At 39.4% G+C, this 24,425-nt stretch overlaps 1 protein-coding gene across 3 annotated transcripts in view; it reads right to left on the bottom strand.

Moving 5' to 3' along the window:
- ARHGAP28 (Rho GTPase activating protein 28) overlaps positions 1–24,425 on the bottom strand; it is a 190,037-nt gene that overhangs the window by 39,996 nt on the left and 125,616 nt on the right. For all 3 annotated transcript variants that reach the window (XM_012506403.2, XM_030810730.1, XM_003262065.4), the window contains 5 exons: positions 22,403–22,495; positions 13,638–13,727; positions 5,443–5,527; positions 2,965–3,107; positions 104–269 (listed from right to left, as the gene is read on the bottom strand). In XM_012506403.2, coding sequence (XP_012361857.2) covers positions 104–269; positions 2,965–3,107; positions 5,443–5,527; positions 13,638–13,727; positions 22,403–22,495 — 577 coding nt within the window. The remainder of the gene's footprint in view (positions 1–103; positions 270–2,964; positions 3,108–5,442; positions 5,528–13,637; positions 13,728–22,402; positions 22,496–24,425) is intronic.

The raw sequence follows: 24,425 nt of genomic DNA, 5'->3' as shown, positions 1-24,425 counted from the left end.
TTGTGAGATAGGAAAGGGGGAAAGAAAAAAGAATCAGAAAAGCATTATCTTATTCCACTGTGTCAAAGTGTTAAAGCTGGAAGCAATCAGTCTTCTTAGTTACCTCGTCCTTTTACTTTCTCTGTTTTGTTTCTTTTCAGTTGAATTCCAAAGGCATCAAAAAAGGCAGTCAATTCAATCAGAGAGAGATGGCGGATTTTCTTCATGTCTTCAGCAGACAGATCTCCTGCTTCAGTTAAGCCAAATCTGGTTTTCTGAACAATAAATTTCTAAAACACAGAGTGAAGATATTTATTTTTTATGGCAAAGGAAAATTATTATACATTCACTCAAATGCCACCTGGACACTCTAAATCTATGCAGTAGAACGTGTTCTTTGGAAAACATCTCTAAGGAGCATGCTGCATCCTAGAAATACGAATATGTGGTTTAGAACAATGTGCAGATCACTGCTGTGCTAATTAGAAGCAAAACAGCAGTCTAAAGTATATGATAACATTGCCATTGCAACTGCGGAAACTGCCTTCTTTATAAGGAACACCCAATATTGTCAAACAACATACATGTCAGGCACCACATGGAATGCATACACCATGGCCCTTAACTGGAATAAATGTGACACACACGTACCAGGAAACACACTTAGGTATATCCTAGGAGAGCTCTAAACATATGTTTTTTTTTTTTTTTTCCTTCTTGGACAGTCAATCTTTAAATCAGGGTTTATCTATCCCATACTGCACACTTTAAGAGACTTTTAGTAATCTCCCAGTTTAAACTGACTATATATGCTTGCTGAGACCACAGTTATTCTACCATAAATATTAAATTTAAATGATTCCAAATTCTTAAAAAAGCAAAATACAGAGAAAGTGCAAATAATCCTACTATGATTTTGAAGACAATGATACTGACATATTCTCCATTTTCACACTAAGAAAAAAAGACACTAAAACAACAACAGCAGCAAATCCTTCAACAATCCAGAAATATTGTGAAGAATGTCAGCAGCAAGACCTTTTAGAAGCAAAAGATTGTTCTTATATAATATCCACAGGTTCACTTTGCCCTCAGAAAGAGTGGTATTGGAAAAAAATGCTGAAGTAAAACAAACAAAAAAAAACACCCATAGATTAAATTATAAACACTTAAATTTAAATTATAAAGCTTTAAGTTCACATTTTCCATAGGTGTTTCCTAAACTGGAGCTTCCTTGGGGTAGTCAAAGTATCTGCCCATTCATTCATTCTTTTGTTCATTCAATAATTGCTCCTTGGAACCTCAAGTATTCAAAAATAAAACAAAATATAGGATGTGGTTTGGGGCATGCCTTGTGCTATTAAATGCTTAGCTAGTTTATCTTCTTTCTCAGGCTAAGTCCTCATGTAACAGTAACACATAACAACAATATAAACAAAAATTGCAATCACTTATTGAGCAACTACTATGTGCTAAATCCTATGCAAAGTTCTTCATGGGAAGAGCCAAATCTCAGAAGGAGCTGGCTTCAATGAGGAGATGCAGGGGCCAGCATCCTCTCTTGGATGCCTCTCTTTAAGATAAGGAGGGGCTCCCCCTGAAACCAGAGTCCTGCAGGCTTCTCTCTTTTCCCTAGACCACCACACGTTGCCCTCTAACCTGGAGACTGCTTAGGGACCAGGAAGGGTTTTGAAGTTGGACACACTTAGTTTCAAATCCTATTTCTGCTTCCCACTAGCTGCAGACTTTGGACATGTTGCTTAGCCTCTCTGGGCCTCAGTTTCGTCAGCTGTAAAATGGGGATTATCACTAGGGTCCATCTTACATTACTAATAGAATACCTAGTATAGTGTCAGGCCCGTAGAAGGCACTCATTGAGTCCTAGAGTTCTTCCTTTCCTCTTCCTGTCCTCTGTCATGGGATGGTTGTTTGGGAACGGTCCAAGTCACCTGGTACAAAAAGTCTGTTTCTGGATGACTCAGTCTTTTAGCTCTGAAAGTGCCTGGGCCCTGCTCATCATGCATCCAACCCTAATCAGCACAGAGTATTCAGGACTCCACATGATAAACTTTTCACACACGCATTGGTTGAATGGCAAACAGACCAATGTTACATAGTTCTCTATTTGGCCTCCTGGATATAACATTCTGGATATAAATAATGAGACTTCGGGGGTAACAAAGTATATAGCTCTCTTTGCCCACCATGTACTAATAGAAGTTCTTGAATTGGTTTTGATGTGTTTTTATTGTCTGTTCCATGAGCTCTCACTTCCTCTTATGACTGTGACTTTTTGCAGTCCCCTCTTCTGATATGTGGCTTATAGAGGCACAAGTGTGTAAAGGTAGGGTCTGCATTGATGTATAAGAAAAGTAAGAATATAAAGTGCAAGAAAGCTCACAAGCCAGGCAGGTAGAATCCTATTTCATTTGTAAAATAGTATTCAAGCCTACAGCCTCACAACTTTTCCTCAACACAGGAATGCCAGGTACAGCCAGGCAGGCTGTGCACTGCACAAGTGGTGCCCACATAACACCCCCAATGGTAGCGTGAGCAGTGTGATGCCTGGCTGCAGAAACCCCCTGTGCACACACACAGATATTTAAAAAAAGAAATCTTGGCCGGGCGCGGATTACGCCTGTAATCCCAGCACTTTGGGAGGCCGAGGTAGGTGGATCATGAGGTCAGGAGATCAAGATCATCCTGGCTAGCACGGTGAAACCCTGTCTCTACTAAAAATACAAAAAATTAGCCCGGCAAGTTGGTGGGTGCCTGTAGTCCCAGCTACTTGGGAGGCTGAGGCAGGAGAATGGCCTGAACCCGGGAGCTGGAGCTTGCAGTGAGCCGAGATCACGCCACTGCACTCCAGCCTGGGCGACAGAGTGAGACTCCATCTCAAAAAAAAAAAAAAAAAAAAAGAAATCTTAGTTTTGTCCTATGAAGTCACAGGAAGGTCCTGAAATAATCATGAAAGGTTTTGCTTACAGTTAAAACATAGTCTTCTTTCTTAATCTCTGATTTCTTAAGTTTATTTCTTTTTAGAGCCTCTGTAACCACTTCTGAATAAGACACTTCAAATGACAGCTCTTCAGCCTCTGGTGGAATGTTCTTTTCCAGATAATCATCATCTAAAGACAAAGCAAAGAATATAGACTATTTAATATGCCATTTAATCAATCAATACTATTTGCTATAAAAAATATTCAAAATATGTACAAGTGAACCCACAAATGTTATAGTGTTTATATGCAAGGAAAAGCAGCAGACTCAACCCGAGGAGTTCAGTTAAACAATAATGTCACATCACAGACCTCCATATGGACACATTTTTATCACCATTGCCCAAACTATTTACTCTGATTTTTTAAATTTTAGATTTGTATGTCTCATGAAAGTTGCCGAGGATTATTAAAAGAAAGTCCAAAATAGGGTATTCATATATATTCTTATGATATTAAAATTAAGCTCATCTAGACGCAGTGTCACTGTTACGGGTAAGCAGAAGCTTAAAGCAGAGGAAGAAAGGGTGGAATCTGCTAGAATTCCTCTCTACTTTGACTCCTCTTTTTTCTCCCCTCACCTGTGGAATATCTGCCTCCTAAGGTTTGTTCAAATTCCATTTGTATTTCATGGCTAAATTTGTTTAGGTGAATTAATCGGAATTTCTGTTATTTAATATTCGTTACCTGATCTTGTATGACATACATTGAGCAAAAGCTGAATGGGTTACAAGTAGTACCCCTTAAAAATGTTTTTCTCAAGCTAATTTGAAAATTAAAACAAAAGATTCATTGAGCAAAAACAAGTTAATCCATAAATCATTTGAGCAATCCTAACCCGATTTCTGATTCAGATTTCAGCTTGTCATCTGGTTTCATTGCCTGGCAAAACTGTTCATATGCAAAGTGAATAATTATTTTATTATAAAAAGAACTCATTCTCTTTTGCCCTCTGCTGTAGGCACTGACTAGGTGACTACCAAGTATAACAAAAGGAGCAAAAGGCAGAATTAAAGAAAACTTAGTTAATTTTACATTAAAATTAGGTGGAGAAATTTGTAAGTCAACAGATATAAAAATTCTGAATAGTGATGCTAATTAAAGACAATAATAAATGAGTGCAGCGAGAACTTAGAAAATAGCAAAGGGACGCCAGGCACAGTGGCTCACGCCTATAATCCCAGCACTTTGGGAGGCCGAGGCGGGCAGATCACCTGAGGTCAGGAGTTTGAGACCAGCCTAGCCAACATAGAGAAACCCCGTCTCTACTAAAAATACAAAAATTAGCTGGGCGTGGTGGCAGGCACCTGTAATTCCAGCTACTCGAGAGGCTGAGGCAGGAGAATCACTTGAACTCAAGAGGCAGAGGTTGCGGTGAGCTGAGATCGTGCCACTTCACTCCAGCCTGAGTGACAAGAGTGAAACTCTGTCTCAAAAAAAAAAAAAAATGGCAAAGGGAGAGCTATGATGTTCACTCGTTATACAGGGGCTTGCATTCAAAACAGAGGAAGATAAATAGAATTCTAACTTCCTAAGGATCTATGAAGAGACTCTTTGGAGAGCAGCAATTAAACAGGCCAATGCTCCAAAGCACAGGACCACTCCACATAGACGGCTAGCTTTTAGTGGCATGATTTCAACTAAGTCACAGTATGGCAACAAATAGAATGATGTAGAATACTAATGTCTGGCAAGTCCCTTCTTTTCTATTTTTATTTTTTCTTATCAGCTTTATTGAGATACACTTCATATGTCATTCAATTCACCCATTTAAAGTATACCTGCCAGTGGTTTTTAGCATATTCACAGAGTGGTACAACCATCACCATGATCAATTTTAGAACATTTTCATCACCTCAACACCTTTGTTTTTGAAGACAATGCTGAAAAAAGCACAGGATCCATTATTTACAAAAAGAATGCACATATTTTGGGAAAAACTGAGAAATCACAAAAGTATGGCCAAAAGGGGCCTATTTCCTACAAGGAGGATCTGAGATTCCATACCTAGCCCATCTAGGGAGCCCACCTCTCACGCGGAAGAGAGAGGTACAGATAAAAGCCTCCCCAGAAGCCTCGTCAGGGGCAAGCTGCTCTGGTGCTGTGTATGCCTGAGCAGTAGGTAGGGATCCTCAGAAGTGGCCTACTTCCTGGCAGACCACATCACTTGGGAAACAGCCTTTAAAGCAAAGACACTAGCCACGTGAGGAGTTTCTAAATGATGAGGTGGTCGTGAAGGAAGAAAAGATTTTGCTTCCAATCTGGCTCAATTAATTTTGTCTTGTTTGACAGAATGGGGTGTTTGGAGTTGGGTGGGAGAAGTGAGCGCTGGAAGTGACAGAATCACAACAGGGAGAAAAGCACACTTATATTTTGCTTTTAGAAATTCACTGCTAACTGTATTGAGTGCCAGAACAAAAGCGAGAAGACTCAGCTGAAGTTCTACGGGAGGCATGCTGCTCACCACTGATCGCATTCTGAACTGGCTGTCCAGGCTCCAGTGATCCATTGGAATGAACTGGTAGAACTGGAATGGTCTCAAGTATAGCCTGCCAAGCAAAGGAAGATGAACACAAAACATTTTACCATAAATACAGTCCACCTCACATTTCAGCCTGACTTATGTTCTGCAGTATGCAAGAGTTATTTTCACACACAAAAAGCCATTCTTTATTTCATAAAGGACCTGCGTCTGATTTCCTGTTTCTGCGTTCAGTTTGGATGTGTGCAGGTTTCACAAAAGGGAACAATGTAAGGTCCATATAACTGTGCTTTCCTAGCTCTTAAATATTTGCTGCTTATACCTTTGCTAAGATGTAGAAATTATGACGTCTGATGTCACATAATTTGATAATTATATCATTTGTTAATTAATCTTCATGCATTTTTGTCTTACTTATATTAATTATATTGTTAATATAACATTAACATATTAATTCCCTCACAGCAAAATAAAGAGTGATAGCAACTAACAAAATATTAGGTATCTTTTCTAATTCAATTTCCCCTCTTAATTAATTTGGTATGTTTTAAATTGAAATCCTGCCAGAGCACTGAACTCCCCTTCAGTATTATCAGAAGTTGAGTATCTATCCTGGTAAAGGCCTGTGAAGCAAGCTCCTGCCTAGGTCTGGATGGGTATCAGTAAAAATTTACACACAAATCCTATCAAAACAATTTACATGCAAATCTTATAAATTTTAATATGGGAGTTCTCTGTGAATATGTGTGATAGTGAAATCTGCTACTCCATCAAGAATCTTTTATACGCTATTCACACATAAAATGTTTTCCCCCAGAGCCTGATTTCTTTTTTTATTCTCGTATTTCTTTAGCAATAACTGAACACCTGCTTCATGAAAGGTCTTTTATCATGTACTACAAGTTGCACAAAGGAGTCTTGAATTCTGAGCCTCATGATCTCCTTTTATTCCTATTTTATTTCAGAACAGTTGATACAATTATAATTGTGTAAATGGTATATGAATAGATGTCCAATTATTAAAACATAGATGCCCAATTACTGCAATTGGTGGAAGAATGACAAACTGAAAAAAGGTCTAGGGTCATGTAGGTTCATTGTCTGGCAGATCTTTGGTGGCTCTACAAGTAACACTATGGAATAAAGATTACCGAGACACTCAAATCCTTAAAGAGATGTGGACAACTTTTCCCTTTCCTTAAGTTTTCCAACAAAGAAATGCTTTGTCAGACTTTGAAATAACTTACCTATGGGAGAGAAGACTCTTTTGAAAATTGATAAGACTTTTTTATTTATTTAGGGCTTGAAACTGATGGTTTGGGATACTTAAACCTACTGAATGTCATTTTCTTAATTTTCTCTGATGGTTTTACTGGCCCCTAGCCAGTTAATTGTACTGAATGAGTGCCTGCTCTTTGTAATGTAAATAATTGTGGGACTTTCTTGGGGAAGCAGAAATTTGAGTCATAATCCCTGCTCTTGAGCTACTTACAATAAGAAGAACAGAATAACACTTACAAAGCATTATGAAAAGAAAATCAAGCCACTGCTAAGAACTAATTTCTGTAATACCAACTGCAAGTGTTATTGGAGAGCAATTGAGAGGGAAGAGGTGCTGCCCAGAAGGTTTCCACTGATGAGGTGATTGGACTTGAGCTGGAACTTAAGGAATAATGAAAAGGACTTCCAAAGGCAAGAGGAGACAGGCAGAAGCATTCAGGCCAGATGGAGATGGAAGCAGAAATTTCAGGCATGGAAATATCTGAAGCATTCCAGCACCGGGGATCATGAAGAGACTGGGGTACCAGGAGTCGAGTCATGGTATTAGAAAAACATAAGAAATAAATTAATCAGGAAAGTCACTGCAAATTATGGGAGGTTTTGAAAGCCACGTCAAGGAGTTGAGACTTAGAATCCTAAAGGTTAGAAACAAAACAGAGGAAGACAAACAAATGCACATCTTTGTGTTACAGCAGGAGAATGATTCATGGTGGAGATGAAGGAACAGTGGCAGCCAATAAACGGTACCTGAGTTGGGATGTAGGTTAAGCAGGAAGGCTAGATGCTTGACATATATCATTTTAAAACATCTGTTCCTCATTAAGGATCATATTATGACTAGCATCGTTTTTGATTTGTACTAGTGATTTTAATATATTTCAAATATAAAGACCAACCCCATTTAAAGCAACCTGCCCCAGCTTGTTCATAACTGAGCCCACCGTTTCCCTAATGTGCTCAACCACATGTGTTTCTCACCAGGGCTTTCACTGCTAAGGGAAGTGACAGAATCCCAATGGGTGCTTTCCCTCTGCTGAAAGTTGCTCTGCTGCCCTAGTTACACCAAGCTAAGATTGGAAAGTAGAGTATGAGGGGTTATTATGTTAAATTTTAAATTGTAGGAGCCTGGTACTATCTGCTATAGTTTTCTCCATAATCAATAAAGACCATACGAAACATTTTCAATGCTCTGTTCACTACTTAAAATTTCACTGACTCAAAACATGTTTCTGATCTCTCTGACTGGCTGTTTGGTTTTTGCCCATGGTTTGAGTTTCTGTGCTATATGACTCCATCTACTAAAGCCACCTGTGCTTGATTAAATAAAGACAGCAAGGCTCCTCATCTTCTTGTTCTGCAATCAAGATCAGAATGGACAAATCCACAACTTGCAAAAAACACTGTGCCAGATTCCCCAGAGACCAACTTAAGGAAGCCACATTCACTGACAAATATGCAATGCATTTTACAGTAGAAGATATAACACTTGCAAAATCTATTCAACATGAATTTAAAGGTATTCTGATGATGTCTTGAATTAAAATATCATTCACATCTGAAATTATAACCTAAATATCTAAATATTAAGACAATGAGAACATTAAATACCAAATACCATGAGAATAGCCAAAGTTTTATTCAGAGATTCTTAACTTTAATGCAAATGACTAAAATTAAGTGAAATATCTTCATACTCTAAGAGATGAGAAAAAATTATCGAAGTAGAGCCAAGAAAGAATGTAAAAAAATAAGGTTTGAATAAATTATTGCAATAGGAAAAAATAGGCACAATTAAATAAAGTTAGTTATCTCTAAAAATATTGCTGCTGGAAAGATTAGGCATGCATAGGAATGGGGGGATATGGGAAATCACTGTACTTTTCCACTCAATTTTGCTGTGAACCTAAAACTGCTCTAAAAAATAAAGTTCTGCCTGGGCAATACAGCAAGACCTCATCTCCACTTTAAAAAAAAATTTAGCTGGGCATGGTGGTGCACACCTGTAATCCCAGTTACTGGGGAAGCAGAAGTACGTGGACAGCTTGAACCCAGTCATTCAAGGCTGCAGTGAGCCATGATCACGCCATTGCACTCCAGCCTTGGTGACAAAGCAAGACTTTCTCTCAGAAATAAATAAATAATAATAAAGTTTATTAATTTAAAGTACATTGCTGATATGGGCAACTATTTACAGTCTGATTAAGACATAACACACACATTTTAGAAACAAAAATGAATAATATTTACCATCACAGATAATTTAAAATTATAATGTTAATAAATATTTGTGTATGTGTGTGCGTGTATATGTGTGTGTGTATACACACACACAATACATTTATAACAACATACCTTGTAATTTGAAATAAATTGTATATCTTGATAAAGCAAATATACATTACCAAAATTCATACAAATTGGGATAGAAAATAATCTAACGCTTAAATTACATCCATTAAAAAATTAAACAGGCCCAGCGTGGTGGCTCACGCTTGTAATCCCAGCACTTTGGGAGGCCGAGGCAGGTGGATCACAAGATCAGGAGTTTGAGACTAGCCTGGCTAATATGGTGAAACCCAGTCTCTACTAAAAATACAAAAATTAGCCAGGCATGGTGGCGTGCACTTGTAGTCCCAGCTACTGGGGAGGCCGAGGCAGGAGAATGGCTTGAATCCGGGAGGCAGAGGTTGCAGTGAGCCAAGATCACACCACTGCACTCCAGCCTGGGCAACAGAGCAAGACTCTGTCTCGAAAATAAAATAAAATAAAAATAAAAATAAAAATAAACAAGCCAGCCATGGTGGCTCACGCCACCTGAGGTCAGGAGTTCAAGACCAGTCTGACCAACATGGTGAAACACTGTCTCTACTAAAAATACAAAAAAATTAGCTGGGTGTGATGGCGGGTACCTGTAATCCCAGCTACTCAAGAGGCTGAGGAAGGACAATCGCTTGAACCCAGGAGGTGGAGGTTGCAGTGAGCTGAGATTGCGCTATTGCACTCCAGCCTGGGCGATAAGAGCAAAACTCCATCAGAAAAAAAAAAAAAAAATTAAACAAAGCTTTATGCCTACAATGATACCAGGCTTTGGAGGTTTCATAAACAAATTATTAAATATATCAAAAATATATACAAATTATAAATATGTGTAGATTTATATATCATATGTTTATATCATAGTTCAATAAATGGCTCCAAGGTACTGAAAAGAACCCAGAGTTTTCAACATATTTGTACAAAGGTTAGCATAACCCTGGTAAACAAATTTTAATAAATTGTACGTGTAGACTAATCCCATTTACTAGAATAGAGGTTAAAATACTAAAATCGTAGTGAATCAAATTCTACAGTTTAATAAAAGAATAACATCACACAATAAATTGGGTTCATCCAAGAAATAAAATATAATTATAGTTCAATATAAGAAAAACCTATCAATGTAACTTCCTAAAGTAATTGATTAAAGAAGGAAAACAATAGATTCATCTTAACAGATGTTGGAAAATCATTTGATATAATTTAAACTCCATTCCTGATTAAAACAATTATAAGGCTCAGAATCTTAGAATAAATACTCTCCTTAATGATGAAACATTAGAAGAATTCATAAGAAAAATCAAGAACTTATCAAAGGATCCTCATAATTATTAATCAATGTTATAAATGATTGTGGTCAGTCCTCTAAGGGAAAAAAGTGAGATGAATAATTATTTTACATATTGAGTCAATAAAATTTTCAGCATATGCAGATGATTTCTGAGAAAAATCATAAAATCAAATGAAAAATTTTTAGCAGCAGAAAAGCTTCAGGAAGGAAGGTAAAGGAGACACTTACAAGAAACAAAAAGCCTACTTTCCTTATATATCTGCAAAACAAGCTAGAAAATATCATTAAAAATCTTACAGTTTAAATACCAATGCAAACTAGTATGTGTGAAAATGCGTGTAAGACTTAAAGGAATAAATTATAAAACCTCACTGAAGGATAGAAGACATACGTAAATGGAGAGACACAATTATTATTCCTCAATGGGAAGACTCAACGTTTTGAGATGTGGATGCTCTCTCCAATATTAATCTTTAAATTCAATGAAATTCTTAATAAAGTCATAACAAGATTTTTTATGAGGTAGTCATAGCCTTTTACTATGTTCATCTGGAAGAAAAAATTTCTAAGAAGGGCCAAAGGAAATTTTAATGCAGACTTTGATGAGGGGGAACTTACCCTAAGAGATTTCAAAAACAAACCATAGAGACAGACATATGCAAACCTGGCAGATTTACTTCTCATAAAGTTGGCATTTCAAACATGAAGAAATGATTAAAGACTGGGGTAAAGATACGGGTTAGGTCATGGCTATCTTATGGAAAAGATAATTTAGGTTACCTTCTTTTACCATTTTACAACATAAATTCCAGTAGAGCAAGTTGTTGGGGCCCCCTGAAGTCTTGGGGATGGCAGTAAGTTGGCCCCGGGAATATAGCCTGGCAGGAGAGGTTTATTTTTACGGGTGTCACAGACAGGACCCCTGAAGCCCTGGCCCCTGCTTCATTTGATTACTGGATATTCCACCTTCTAGAAGAGACTGGGAAACCAAACTGGGGTCCCTGTGGTTCCTTATAACCAAGAAGCACAGGACCCAAAATGTAGTTACCAAAGCAATAACTTGGCATCTGTGAGCCACTCTAGCAAATAACCATTTTGTTTAACTTTTCTAAAAGATACTCTGAGTAACATACAATCCAAGGTAAGTCAAGTTGAAGGCCAGTGCCAGTGAGATATTTTTTAGACCCGATACTGCTGAAACTTTTATTTATGTCATTACTGGCATTCAACCTGCCTTCAGAAAAAAAAATGAAAATAAAATCTGGGTGATTAACTTACCCTGGACAGCTCTATAACTGCCACACAAGACCTTTTTCTTTCTCTTACACCCTCAAACTTGCAAGAAGCCTATTTGTAGACAATATGTGCTCAATAAGAATTTGCTGAATGAATGACTGAATGAACCAATGACGTGAAGAAGTTCACAGCTAAGAATAAAGAAATAGAAAAATACGACCAGCAGTCTTATCAGAAATAAAATTGTGGCCATGGAGCTGCCATGGAAACACCTAGAAAGGAAGGCATGCCTACCATCCTCTCCTTTGGCAACTCAATCATACAATCATCCTCCTCCAAGTTCTGGTGGTATGTGCATGGAACCACACGCAGTCCTGTGCTGCTGCTTGTACAAAATGCTGGGGGTGTTAAAGCCAGCTACAGAGGCCGACAAGGGGTCCGACTGTGTCAGGAGCTTCCACGTTAACTAGAAAGTGTTGGAGAACCACCACAGGCTGCAAGCGAGACTTGTATTTTAAATCAATGACTTGAGGCTCTGGGAGGGAAGAATTTGAAGGGAATAAAGCTAAAGTCTGGAGATCACTTAGGAGGCAACTTCAGCAGTACAAAAGATAACGATGAGTTTCTTAGAGGCTGTAAGACAGGAGGGGAGCAGAAAGATTTTACAACCATTCACATGATGAAATTCACAGGTCTCAGAGATGCGCATGAAGAGGGGAGGAGGGAGGCAGAGTTGAGGCTGCCACGAGGGGTGACTGTTGGGCACATGGGTGCCACAAGTTGCGATGGAAGATAAAGGATCCTGGGCAAGTCCTCAGAGCACGAGTCCCCAGTCACAAGGGAACAGCACAACTGTGTAAGATCTACTGCAGGTCACTCCTTATTCGAACGGTTACCAGACTTTGTGAATGACTGACTTTGTTTTCATTAATAAGTGGAATGAATTTGAGATGATGTCTAAAACAGAGACACTCCTACTCATTTGCATCCCAATGCCTGGCCTTGAATGGGAAAGTAAGAGCTGATTTACAGTCAGTGGGTCAGATATTGTGGGTAACCCTCAGCCTATTTATTCCATAACCTACAGAGTTATTAGCAAGTTAATCAATGATAAAAGTCACTCATATTATTTTATTCCTCTTACATGATCACTGTGCAACAAAACACTACCATAAACAAAAATCTAAAAACACAACAGCAAAGCTAATTTATGTGGGGCTAACAGCATTATCTCCCTAAACAACAGGGATTTCCTAGGAATGTGTCATGCATGTAAATGTCATCAGCTCCTTGTTTCTCGAAATGGACAGAGGTTGAGAAACAACTGCCCCAGCAGAACCTTTGAACGTGCCACCTCCATCTGAGTGGCTATTGTGCTAACTGCTGCCTTCCATCAACCTGCCACTGGAAAACCATTGCCTAATCTGATGGGGTCTCTCACTGTCTTCTGTGGAGGGTTTATCATATCCTCCCTGCAGAGCACCTGCTCAGAGACAATGAGTGGGGATTCGCAGTGGGGGTGACGGGAGGAGGAAAGACAAAATTTTTTAACAAAACAAAAGTACAAGTTCTGTTACTTAAGACCAAGTGAATGAATTCATCTGAAGGCAAGGGTTTGCATGAGTGAGTCCTGAGAACTAAGGCATAGTGGAGAGCCTTCAATATCAAGATGAAGGTTTTGAATTTATCCTGTGGGTAAAAGGAACTTCTGGGTTAAGACGGCAGTTAAGCCACGTCATCAAACCTCTGGGATTTTTCTGAGTGAGCTCAGCTGAGAAGACCAAAGTTAACAAACTCCCCCAAATTGATACACATAAAAAAATCCTTTGATTTCTGGCTGCAGTGACATGAATCCATGGAGTTCTCTTTTATTTTGAGCCTCTTTCTTCCTAATTTTTACAAAGTTAGTAGTTCTACCAGCAGCTGTGGTTTCCTTGCAACCTTAGTTCAAGTATTTTTTAATGTTTTAAAGAATTGCTTCTTCTTCCTACATTAGTTGCTTTGACTTGCAAGTGTACCTTGACATGTAACTGTGCTGACATGGATGACTTACCACAGAGTCACTCCTGGGAACTGCAAAACTCCCTTCTTTATCCTGGGATGCGTCAGACAGGGTAGTACTGTTGAGAGAAGCATCATCTGGCTAAATGGAGAAATAAAAGTACCATTCTTATTCAGGCAAATACTTTCTAATGTGTTTGTGTATTCTGCTCTGTATTCATACTGAGATATGTGTGGCAATATATGCAATTATGACTGCCTGTGCATGGACAATTGCATCCAACTGGTAGTGCAGTATTACTATGAGCCACCTATGTGCCCAGCCCTCTAAGGACACTGGCCTCTGTGGCAGACACTGATGTGCCTGCCACAAACTCCATTTGCCTTAACAATATCTTGGTTTTGTTCCAGGGAATTGGGGTAAACCAAAAAACCTGATTTCCAGGCTCATTTGCAGTTAAGAGGGGTCACGTGGCCAACAAGGTGTAAGTGAAACTTTATCAAGTGTATTTACTAAGAAAAAAATATATAGGTTCATCCGATACATGCTCATGACAGGACCACAGACGACAGCCTGGAGCTGCCAGGCATCTTGTACAAATGAGGACAATGGGCACCAAGAAGAAGTCAGGGACAGAAGAGCAAGCCTGGCTGTGTTCATGCGGCTGGCCTATCAGACATGGGCCACCCATCTGAAGGGTCTCCATGTGAAGCAAAACAACTCCAACTTTTTGATTACATGTATCCAAACACAAACTTAACTGGACTAATCTCATAATTTTTTTTAGCAGATTCTATGAGTGTTTTTTGTAGTGAATAGAATTTAGTAGCAATAGTACCAAGTTTTGTTTTTTTTGTTGTTGTTGTTGTTTTTTTAATAAAGCTGGAACTAAAAGATTTTTGTTGCAGTGTAGTATGGTGCCACTGAAATTAAGATCTGAATATTATTTTCTTTAGCAAGGAAACTTATTGCAAAATTTAATGCATTTGATTGAATGCATTTTGCTTGACTATATTTTCTCAATTTTCTAGAGATACTATACATTATTTTACAAAATGAACAAAGATCTTTTTTTTTTTTTTTTTAAAGAAACAAATAAGAAACAAGAACTAGTACAAGAAATTTAAGTTGGCTGGGCACGGTGGCTCACGCCTGTAATCCCAGCACTTTGGGCAGCTGAGGCAGGAGCATCACCTGAGGTCAGGAGTTCAAGACCAGCCTGGCCAACATGGGGAAACCCTATCTCTACTGAAAATACAAAAATTAGCCAGGTGTGGTGGTGCATGACTGTTGGGAAGCTGAGGCAGGAGAACTGCTTGAACCTGGGAGGCAGAGGTTGCAGTGAGCCAAGATCGTGCCATTGTGCTCCAGACTGCGTGACAAGAGCAAAACTCTGTCTCAAAAAAAAAAAAAAAAAAAGAAAGAAATTTAAGTCAAGATGGTGAACTGACAATCTACCTCCCCTGCCACCCAAATAACTACAAATGGCAGAAAAATATATATTTTTTAAAAGAAGAGGTTTTGAATAGCACTGGAAACCAGTGAAGAATTCCATAGCATGACAAATGAGAAATTTGTAGGTGTAAAGCAAATGGGATTGGTTTGATAAGATAAAAATATCTTCCTAAATGTAACATAAAATAAAATTTCTAGGAAGGGAAGAGAAAAACAAATAATGTAGAATGAACAAAGAGTAAGAAAGGGCCGCAGACAAATAATTAAGGCATGTTTAGAAAAACAGGAGCCAGGCAGACCTCTCTTGCTGTAAATATGTAGACAGCAACTAAATATAACCCAAGGAAAAAACACCAAAAAAAAATGCGATCTAAATTAAATGAAATTGTTGCCTTGGGGATGAATGAATTCCTAGTTTGAGTACAGAAGTCTAAGAGAGAAGGAACTCCAGATGCCACAACAAAAGACATGGAAGAGAGAACAAGAAATGAAATCAGCTTTTATCTCCCTCATTAGTTTGGTTTTGCATTTGGGGAGCCTGCATACTAACCAACCTATCCCCTTTACACACGTTATTAAGCACCCCCTACTCACACAAACACACAATCAACAATTTTGGCCTTTCTGGAAAATAGATCTACTCAACTGCAAAGGAAACATACAACAATTTCCTATACAAATCAATCGGAAAATCAATAAAGTCCAGCTCTATGCCTCTGCAGAAAACTTTAGAGGCCCAGTGAGCTGTAATTCCTTCTATCTGCAATGTGCCAACAGCTTCTGCCTTGCAGAACACCTTTCACACACTGTGTCCTTAGATGAAGGCATAGGGTGAATCCTATCACCCTCCTGCTGCAAAAGATTCTGATAGACGGGACTGGGGGAGTGGCTGGGGAGGAGGACAAGATGAAACACCTTGGATTGATAGTCATGGTTGGAAGCTCTCCCTCCACTGGAGGCACAACCTAAAACCTGAAAACACTTGCTGCCACCCAGCGGGAGGCGTGCAGTTCCCTGACCACATGGTACTCACTTCACTGTGCGCATCACAGATTGCCACACATTCCAAAAGCTAACGCATTCGCCACATGCCATGTTTACATTTCCAAAATAACTGGAAAAAACTAAACGTTTATATCTATGTTGATACTGAAAAAAATATTTATACAAGAGTCTGTTATTTTTTCTGTGTGAACCCATGAAGACCTAGCTTTCGTTGACAATATCCTCCACACAGGATATGCAATAGAAAATGATTTTTTGTTGTTGTTTCTGCCTGTAGATCTTTTTTAATGATAGAATTTAGTTATTTTAGATTTACCTATTAAATTATTCCTTACTAAGTTTAACAGCTATGGGTGATGGGGAGATGTGGCTGTGTTTGCTGACAATCTGAATTATGCAGCATCTTTACCTAAGGGAAATGAGAATTTATATCCTTTATTCTACATTTGTACTCAGAAATGTTCTGGGCAGCATTATTTGTAATAATTCCAAACTGTAAAGAATCCAAATGTCCATCATCAGGTGAACATCAATAGTGGTATATTTACACAATGGAATATTATTTAGTAATGGACTAAATTTTTAAAACAGGCAACAAATGGATGAATCTCAAAATTATTATAAATTAAAGAAGCCAGACAGAAAAGAACATACTATAATTAGACTTATATGAAACGAGAAACCAAGCTAAGGTGTTAGAAATCACAGCTAGGCTTGCTTCTCCAGGATGGGGGGCCTGCTGACTGACAAGGCCCAGGAGAAATTTCTGGGTGATGGAGATGTTCTATATTTTGATTAACTGTAATTACATGGGTGATAACATTTGTTAATATTAACTGAAGCTGGGTGTGGTGGTGCACACCTGTAGTCCCAGCTACTTGAGAGACTGGGGAGGGAGGATCATTGGAGCCCAGGAGTTTGAGGCTGCAGTGAGCTATGATTGTGCCAGTGCTCTCCAGGCTGGACAACAGAGTGAGACCCTGTCTCTAAAAAGCAAAAAAAAAACCAAAAACACAACCCAAATTATTGAATTATACATCTAAAATGTAGGCACTTAACAGTTTGTAAGTTATACTTCAATTTAAGAAAACATAAAAATTATTTGATTCCCTAAAATAATGTAATTCTTACCTTCTGAGAAACTGAAAAGGGCCATTGCTGCTTTGAATTGAGATTATATTGCTATAATAATGGGTATATTAGAGATTAAAAAACTGCTTTGGGAAATAATTTGTTTGCCAAAAATTATAAAAAGAATGAGACAAGCTAAATAAAAATACAATAATGACCAAGAAAAATTTTTCAAATCTGGAGCATAAAGTTGAAGAAAACTAGAAAACAGAGCAAACAGACTAATACGAGCTAATTTCACAGAGTCCTTAGGGTGTCGCTTTTCTAGCTGGAAGCCTCTTTGACGGGTGATGCCTTTGAGTTTTGCTCGGGCCCACTGGGTTCATTCCGCCCACTTGGCCCAGCAGGCTGCACTCAGCTTGTGCTACTGGCCCAGATCCCACGCCTGCCAAGGACAAGCTAGGTGCGGAGTGGCAAGGGGTGTGTGAGCAAGCGCAGGTTCCAGCCACAGCACAGAGCCAGGCACGTCGGCTGCAGTGGGGCAGGCAGATCCAAGTGCCAGTACAGGCACCGGCTCTGTACAAGGCTACGGCTGGACCAGGTGTACCACAGGTGGCTTCCACTGTGGGCACCAGGGAATGTGGTGGTGCCTAGAAGCCTGGAGATCCCCGGAACTACAGAGCCCCAAAGAGGGTCTCACAGCCCTGGCTCAGAGAGCCCCTAGGTCTGGGCTCCCCAAAGAGACACAGCTCTTCTCTCCTTCTAATTGCCCACAATGTGGCAAGTGGGAAGCATGTTTCAGCCCTGTTTGTGTTACAGCTCTTTCAGTCCCACCATTTGGCGGGTCCAAAATTCTAGTCCCAGGTCCAGGAAAAATGAGGTACACACGGACAACAGGAGAGTGAGCAAGACAGACAGGAGATTCATTGAGTGACAGAACAGCTCTCAGGAGACCCCCAGTGGGTAGCTCCTTTCTGCAAACAGGTCATCCTGAAGAGAACTGAAATGGGTAGCCCTTTCCCACAATTGGTAGTCCCTGACGTCTGTGTGACTGGCTGAGTCCAGGGGTTTTTACGGGCTCAGAAGGGAGGAAGTGCATGCTGATTGGTCCATGAGTGCCCACGGCGGGCCTGGAAAAAGCACCATACAATTGGCTGAATGGTCATCAATGGAGTCTTCACTCTGGTAAGCAGACTTCACCCAGAACTGGCAGCCCGTCCTCCAGGCTTCAGGCTGTTCCTGGCTTGAAGGTGGGGTTTCACCAGGTACCTGCCCCTTTCTGCCCAGCAACCTGTCTGCCTCCCATCTTCAACATGCCATCCACAGTGCCCAGGCTGTTCCTGCTGAGGGGTACCTGCAGGCCTGTGCCGAGCTGCCCTCAGCACCCACCTTGGCCTCCCTCCCATGCTGGTTGGTGCCCAAAGTTCTGAGGAGGGCCAAGGCGGCAGGGGGCTGGAATGTAAGCACTGCCCTGAGCATGTGCACACCCTGTGGGGTTGCAACAGCACCTGGGCTGGGCCACAACTTTGCTCCACACTGGAGTGGGTGCCAGGAGCGGGGAGAGGCCAGGGAGCATGAGCAGGCACTTCCGAGCCTGTGGGAGGAGGGGTTTCCCAGGCCACGAAGAGTACAGGGATGCCTGGGTCCAGAGCTGCAGGTGGGCGGCTGCAGCTGTGCCTGGGAGCACAGGGTTGCCACCCTGCCAACTCAGCAGGGGGCAGGGCTCCCGCCTGTTCCTGGCTCCTGCTGGCCCCATGGAAGGCACAACCCTGGCTGCACCTCCCTTGCTGTAGCTGGCATTTTCACAGAGGCAGCTCCAGAGGGGCCTGCCTTCAGTAAAATTTAGGAGCTATTCAATTGAAGCAAAGCATCCAATATGTGCTCTTGAAAGGTGGCTATGGGGAGAAAAAGAATTTAAGATATAATAGAAGAAAATATCCAGCAACTGAAGAAAGAAAATTATTCTTAGACAGAAAAGACCCACCACGTGCTGACCACGATGAAAAAGATAAAAAGAAGATCTTTGTGAAAGTTAAGAATTCCAGCAATAAGTTCAAAATAAATTCAAAATTTATAAAATTTAAAAAGTTGCAGAGAGAACAAACACAAAAACCTAGAGAAGTTTATTTATAAAGGGATGAGGTCCAGCCAACTAAAATAAGAATAGAAAAAACATACAGTCACACTAAGGGTGTAACAGTTTGTCAAAAAAAAAAAAAAGAGAGAGAGAGAGAGAAATTTTACTGTGCAAGTTTTCCAGGAGAGTGAAGGTTTCCTGTTAAAAATGGACAGTCAATTGTCATATGTTCCTAATATAACCCCCCCAAGACCAATCTGGTTCAATTTTTATGTAACTAAGTGGTGAGCTGTTTTTTAGTTGTCATTGTGAACCCAAAATATCTGAGACAGGTCTCAGTCAATTTAGAAAGTTTATTTTGCCAAGGTTAAGGACGTGCCCATGACACCGTCTCAGGGTGTCCTGACAACACGTGCCCACAGTGGTCAGAGTACAGCTTGCTTTTATACATTTTAGGGAGACATAATACATCAATCAGTACATGTAAGATTTACATTGGTTTGATCTGGAAAGGTGGAACAACTTGAAGCAGGGCTTCCAGGTCATAGGTAGATTTAAAAATTTTCTGAATGGGCTGGGCGCAGTGGCTCATGCCTGTAATCCCAGGACTTTGGGAGGCCGAGGAGGGTGGATCACCTAAGGTCAGGAGTTTGAGCCCAGCCTGACCAACATGGTGAAACGCTGTCTCTACTAAAAATACAAAAAAATTAGCTGGGTGTGGTGGTGCACGCCTGTAATCCCAGCTACTTGGGAGGCTGAGGCAGGAGAATCACTTGAACCCGGGAGGTGGAGGTTGCAGTTAGCCGAGATCATGCCATTGCACTCCAGCCTGGACAAGAGTGAAATTCTGTCTCAAAAAAAAAAAAAATTGATTGGCATTTGGTTGAGTTATTATTAGTAGAAAGGAATATCTGAGTTATGATAGGGGTTGCAGAGACCTAGGTTCTGTCATGCAGATGAAGCCTCCAAGTAGCAGGCTTTAGAGAGAATAGACCGTAAATGTTTATCAGACTTAAGGTCTGTGTTGATGTTAATGCTAGAGGGTATAATGAGGCATGTCCAACCCCCTCTTCCATCGTGGCCTGAATGAGATTTTCAAATAGCTCTGGAATATCCTTGGCGAAGAGAAGGGGTCCATTCAGATAGCTGAAGGCCTTAGAATTTTATTTTTGGTTTACACCATGGACCCCCAGGTTGAAGGTCATGCAACCTGAGCATGCCAGATGAACCAAGCATGCAACCATGGGTGGAACCTAAGTGCTCAGAATGAGGAACAGGGACTGAAGTAAGAGGCAGACACCATATGGCAGGATCTAGGATCTAATCAGATTGAGCCCTGGCATCACCTCATGGTAGGATCCAGTCAGAGCAGGCCTCCTGGCATCACCTTATTGCAAGATCCAATCAGATCACACCTCATTACCCTCTGACTACAAAACTTGCTCCAAGCCCCAGCTCAGTGAGACAGATTTGAGCATTTCCTCCTGTCTCCTTGCCATTTGAGTTGAAATAAACCTTTCTTGCTGCAAAACTTTGTGCTTCAGTGTTCTTTCCATTTTGCATGGGCAAACCGACCCAGTTTGGTTCGGTGACACTAATGGGTATCAACAAGGTATCAGAGCCTCCTAAGCATCCTGTAAGAATAAGGATTAAGTCCACGTGCTAAGGCGGCAACACGAAAGGAAAAAGTTGTTAGTCCGTGCTAAGGCTATTACTACATTGTTTTGCAGTTGTACAAGCCTTGGTTAATTCCCCATTAATTTCCTAGTTTTGTGATTAAAAAAAAATAAGCTTCTACTTGCTTAAAATTAAGTTCCTTAGATTTTCTTTTATATGAAGCAAACAGATATAACTGATGATTTTTAACAAATGGTATGATTGTATTTTGTAGTAAATTATGAATCAATAGCAAGTATAGCTATTTGGTTATCATTTAAGACACTGGAAATAAACTAAAAGGATTATTTTACATTTTCAATAAACTAACACCTTGACAGATTATTTCATTTATGTTGACTGTACATAAGGAAGGTGTCTTCTTTTATCTATATAGGAATTGATTTGTAAGGTAGGTTTCTGACTACTGTAAATTGGATTGTAAACATTTTGTAAGTGCTTGGGTTTAGTGGCATGTGTGATTAGAGTCAAGGGTCATTCATATGTAACACATAAATAGACTGTTTATTGTTAAATAGCTTACTGAAAAATAAATATGTTGTCTATTAATGAGATTATAAGACATTCAGTGGACTTTTAAAAACAGGATTATTGAGATATATATACAATTAACTGTACATAAAGTATAAATAACATACAATTTGATGAGTTTTGACTATATAGACCTATGAAACCATCACCACAGTCAAGATAATGAACAAAACAAACACCCCCCAAAATGGACTCATGCCTCCTTTGTATCTCTCGTTCTCTCCCCTCCTCACCCTCCCTCCTGTCCCCGGGAACCAATCAAAGATCATCTTTTCCCCACTATAGGTTAGTTTACATTTTCTATCATTTTGTGTGAATCAAATATTTTTGGGTCTGGCTTCTTTCACACAGTATAATTATTTTGAGATCCATCTGTGTTGTGTATATCAACAGTTTGTTCCTTTTTATTGCTGAGTAATATTCCATTTTGTGGATATACCACAATTTTTTTTATCCATTTACCTGCAAATGGCCATCTGGATATTTTCAGTTTGGGGCTATTACAAATAAAGCTGTTATAAACATTGTGGATAAGTGTTTGTATGTATATATACTACTTATGAGTAGAACGGTTGGATCTTATAGTAGGTATATCCTTAATATTTTAAGATGCTGCCAGATGGATAAAACATTTTACATTCCTAACAACAACATATGAAAGTTCTAATTGCTCTCAATCTTTGGCACTGCTTGGTATTGTCAGTCTTTTTAAGTTTAGCCATTCTATAGGGTATCTAGAAATATCTTATTGTGGCTTTCTTTGCATTTCCATAATCATTAATAATGCTGAGCACCTTTTCACGAGCTTACCTACTCAACTTGAGCTAATTTACTGCTGAATATTTTCCTTAAAAATTACCTAAGGTAGATAAGTATGTTGAAATCTGTGGTTGTCCAGCCATCTTAATTATGTTGCAGTTTTTTCAAGTTTTGCTCAACCGTCTGGAAGAAATGGCTTATTTCATGCCTACCACCATCCACCCCCCCAACTATAACTTACCATGGAACCACTTGTCTTGATAACTCTTGGAAGCTCTCTTTCTTCCTTGGTGCCATCCAGCTGATTAGTGTGGTTGCCACAGGTATCACGAGGCTAACAGAAGAAATGAAAGCCACATTTATCTAGGTATATCTTTCCAAATATGACTGCATATTCACACATGCATTACACTAGAGTTTTTATATATATGTACAGCCACCTGGAGATATATACAATTAATGACTATCTGGGCATTGATAACAGCACTTACCAATTCATTCATAATTATATTGATCCTCATAAATGCCATGTACTGTAACAGAATTCATCTCAGAAGCAGACTCTGCTAGCTTCCTGCCAAAACCCACTTTCTTTTCTTTCCTAACTTATGAATATCATGATTTTGCTCCAAGATGCTATGTTCTAACTAAAAAGACTGAGTGTGATCATGTGATGGTTCCATCCAGTAAGATATGAATGTAATTCTACTTGGTGGAGTGTCTGGGAAAGCTAATGTTTTCTTGTGAAAGTGGATGAAGTCAGCTTCTTTCAGAAGCATGGACATGGTGCATGTGATGTCCAGACATCCTGTAGGTATTAACAATTGGCCCATACACCATGGGGGGCAGAATGGAAAGAAGAAAAAATTGATAGATCCATGCCAGGGCAGCCATACCAGCCTTGGCCTTCCTCCTTAAGCTTCTTTTTTTGTAAGAAAAGTAAACCTCTAATTGTCTAAGTCTGATCTAACTGACGAAACCATGCTATTTTAAAGCCAGACTTCGTGATTGTATTTTGCAATGGTTTGTAAACCAGTATCAAGAGAAAACCAACATCATGAAAAAGAAGTACAGTGATAAACATTCCACAAAAAGCAGATAATTGAGGAAAGAGAAGAATATTTATAATTATTTAATAATTTTAGAGAGACTTGAGAGGCAGTTGTAACAAGAAGTCAGGAACTAAGTATAACAATAAAGGAGAAATCAGTGAAAAAAGAGGCATTCTTGTGAATTAACAGTATGATTGTTGAATTATAAATGCAACAGGGGCCAAGTTATAATTACGCATGGTAAACATTAAAATTAAGTCTCTACAAGAATAATGCAGACAAAATCTACTAGCATACAAACAGAAAAAAGATATGGAAAATAAGTGACAATTTAAGATATGTGAGTTTAATCCAAGCAGTGAAAGGAAGAATAGAAAAAGTGGAGAGAAAGAAATAATTACAGAAATACTTAGAAGAGAATGTTCAGAATTCAAAGGAAAGGAAGAGTTATCAGAAACAAAAAGCTGAGTGCTGATGATGATGGAAAAAAAGATTTCATATCCTAATGATATTCAGTTCTCCAACAATAAAAATACACCTACAAGGTTTCCAGAAATATAAAAATGAAAGCAGGATATAAATAAAGGAATAAGTTTTAGGGAGGCATCAGACTTCTCAACAATAACACAGTATGAAAAAGCAGATGGGCCAATAGCTATACATTACTGTAGGAAACCGATTTAGGGCCTAGCATCTTGATACTCACCAATTTAGGATTTAAGTTTTTTGGATTATAAAAATTTAGTATCCAGAGACATTTCTTGCCAGATTTGCTCAAAGAGTAAAAGGCACAATCTGCTAAGAAGATGTAACATTCTGTAATATATGTGATTATGTAAGTTGGTATTTTTACTGTTCTACGTAGTCATTTCATTATACTCTCCTTCATCACCCTTCTGCAGGACAGGACAGTGCCTGCCACCTCATTCCATAAACTGCCCAGCAGCTCACGGGTATGGCTAGAATAACTTCAGTGTTGTTGTCTTCCATTTCAGTGAGAAGTTTCTTCATGTGTTTGGCACCACGCTTACCCCGGTTAACTTTTTTTTTTTTTTTTTTGAGACAAGGTCTTGTCACCCAATCTGGAGTGTAACACTGAGATCGTAGCTCACTGCGACCTTGAACACCTGGGCTCAAGGGATCCTCCCGCCTCAGCCTCCCAAATAGCTGGGCCTACAGGAACATGCCATTGCATCTGGCTAATTTTTAATT

This window comes from Nomascus leucogenys, chromosome 4 (genome assembly GCF_006542625.1).
Source record: "Nomascus leucogenys isolate Asia chromosome 4, Asia_NLE_v1, whole genome shotgun sequence".
Taxonomy (NCBI): Eukaryota; Metazoa; Chordata; class Mammalia; order Primates; family Hylobatidae; genus Nomascus; species Nomascus leucogenys.
Note: the sequence above shows the minus strand (reverse complement) of the source record. Positions and strands in the feature narration are given on the sequence as shown.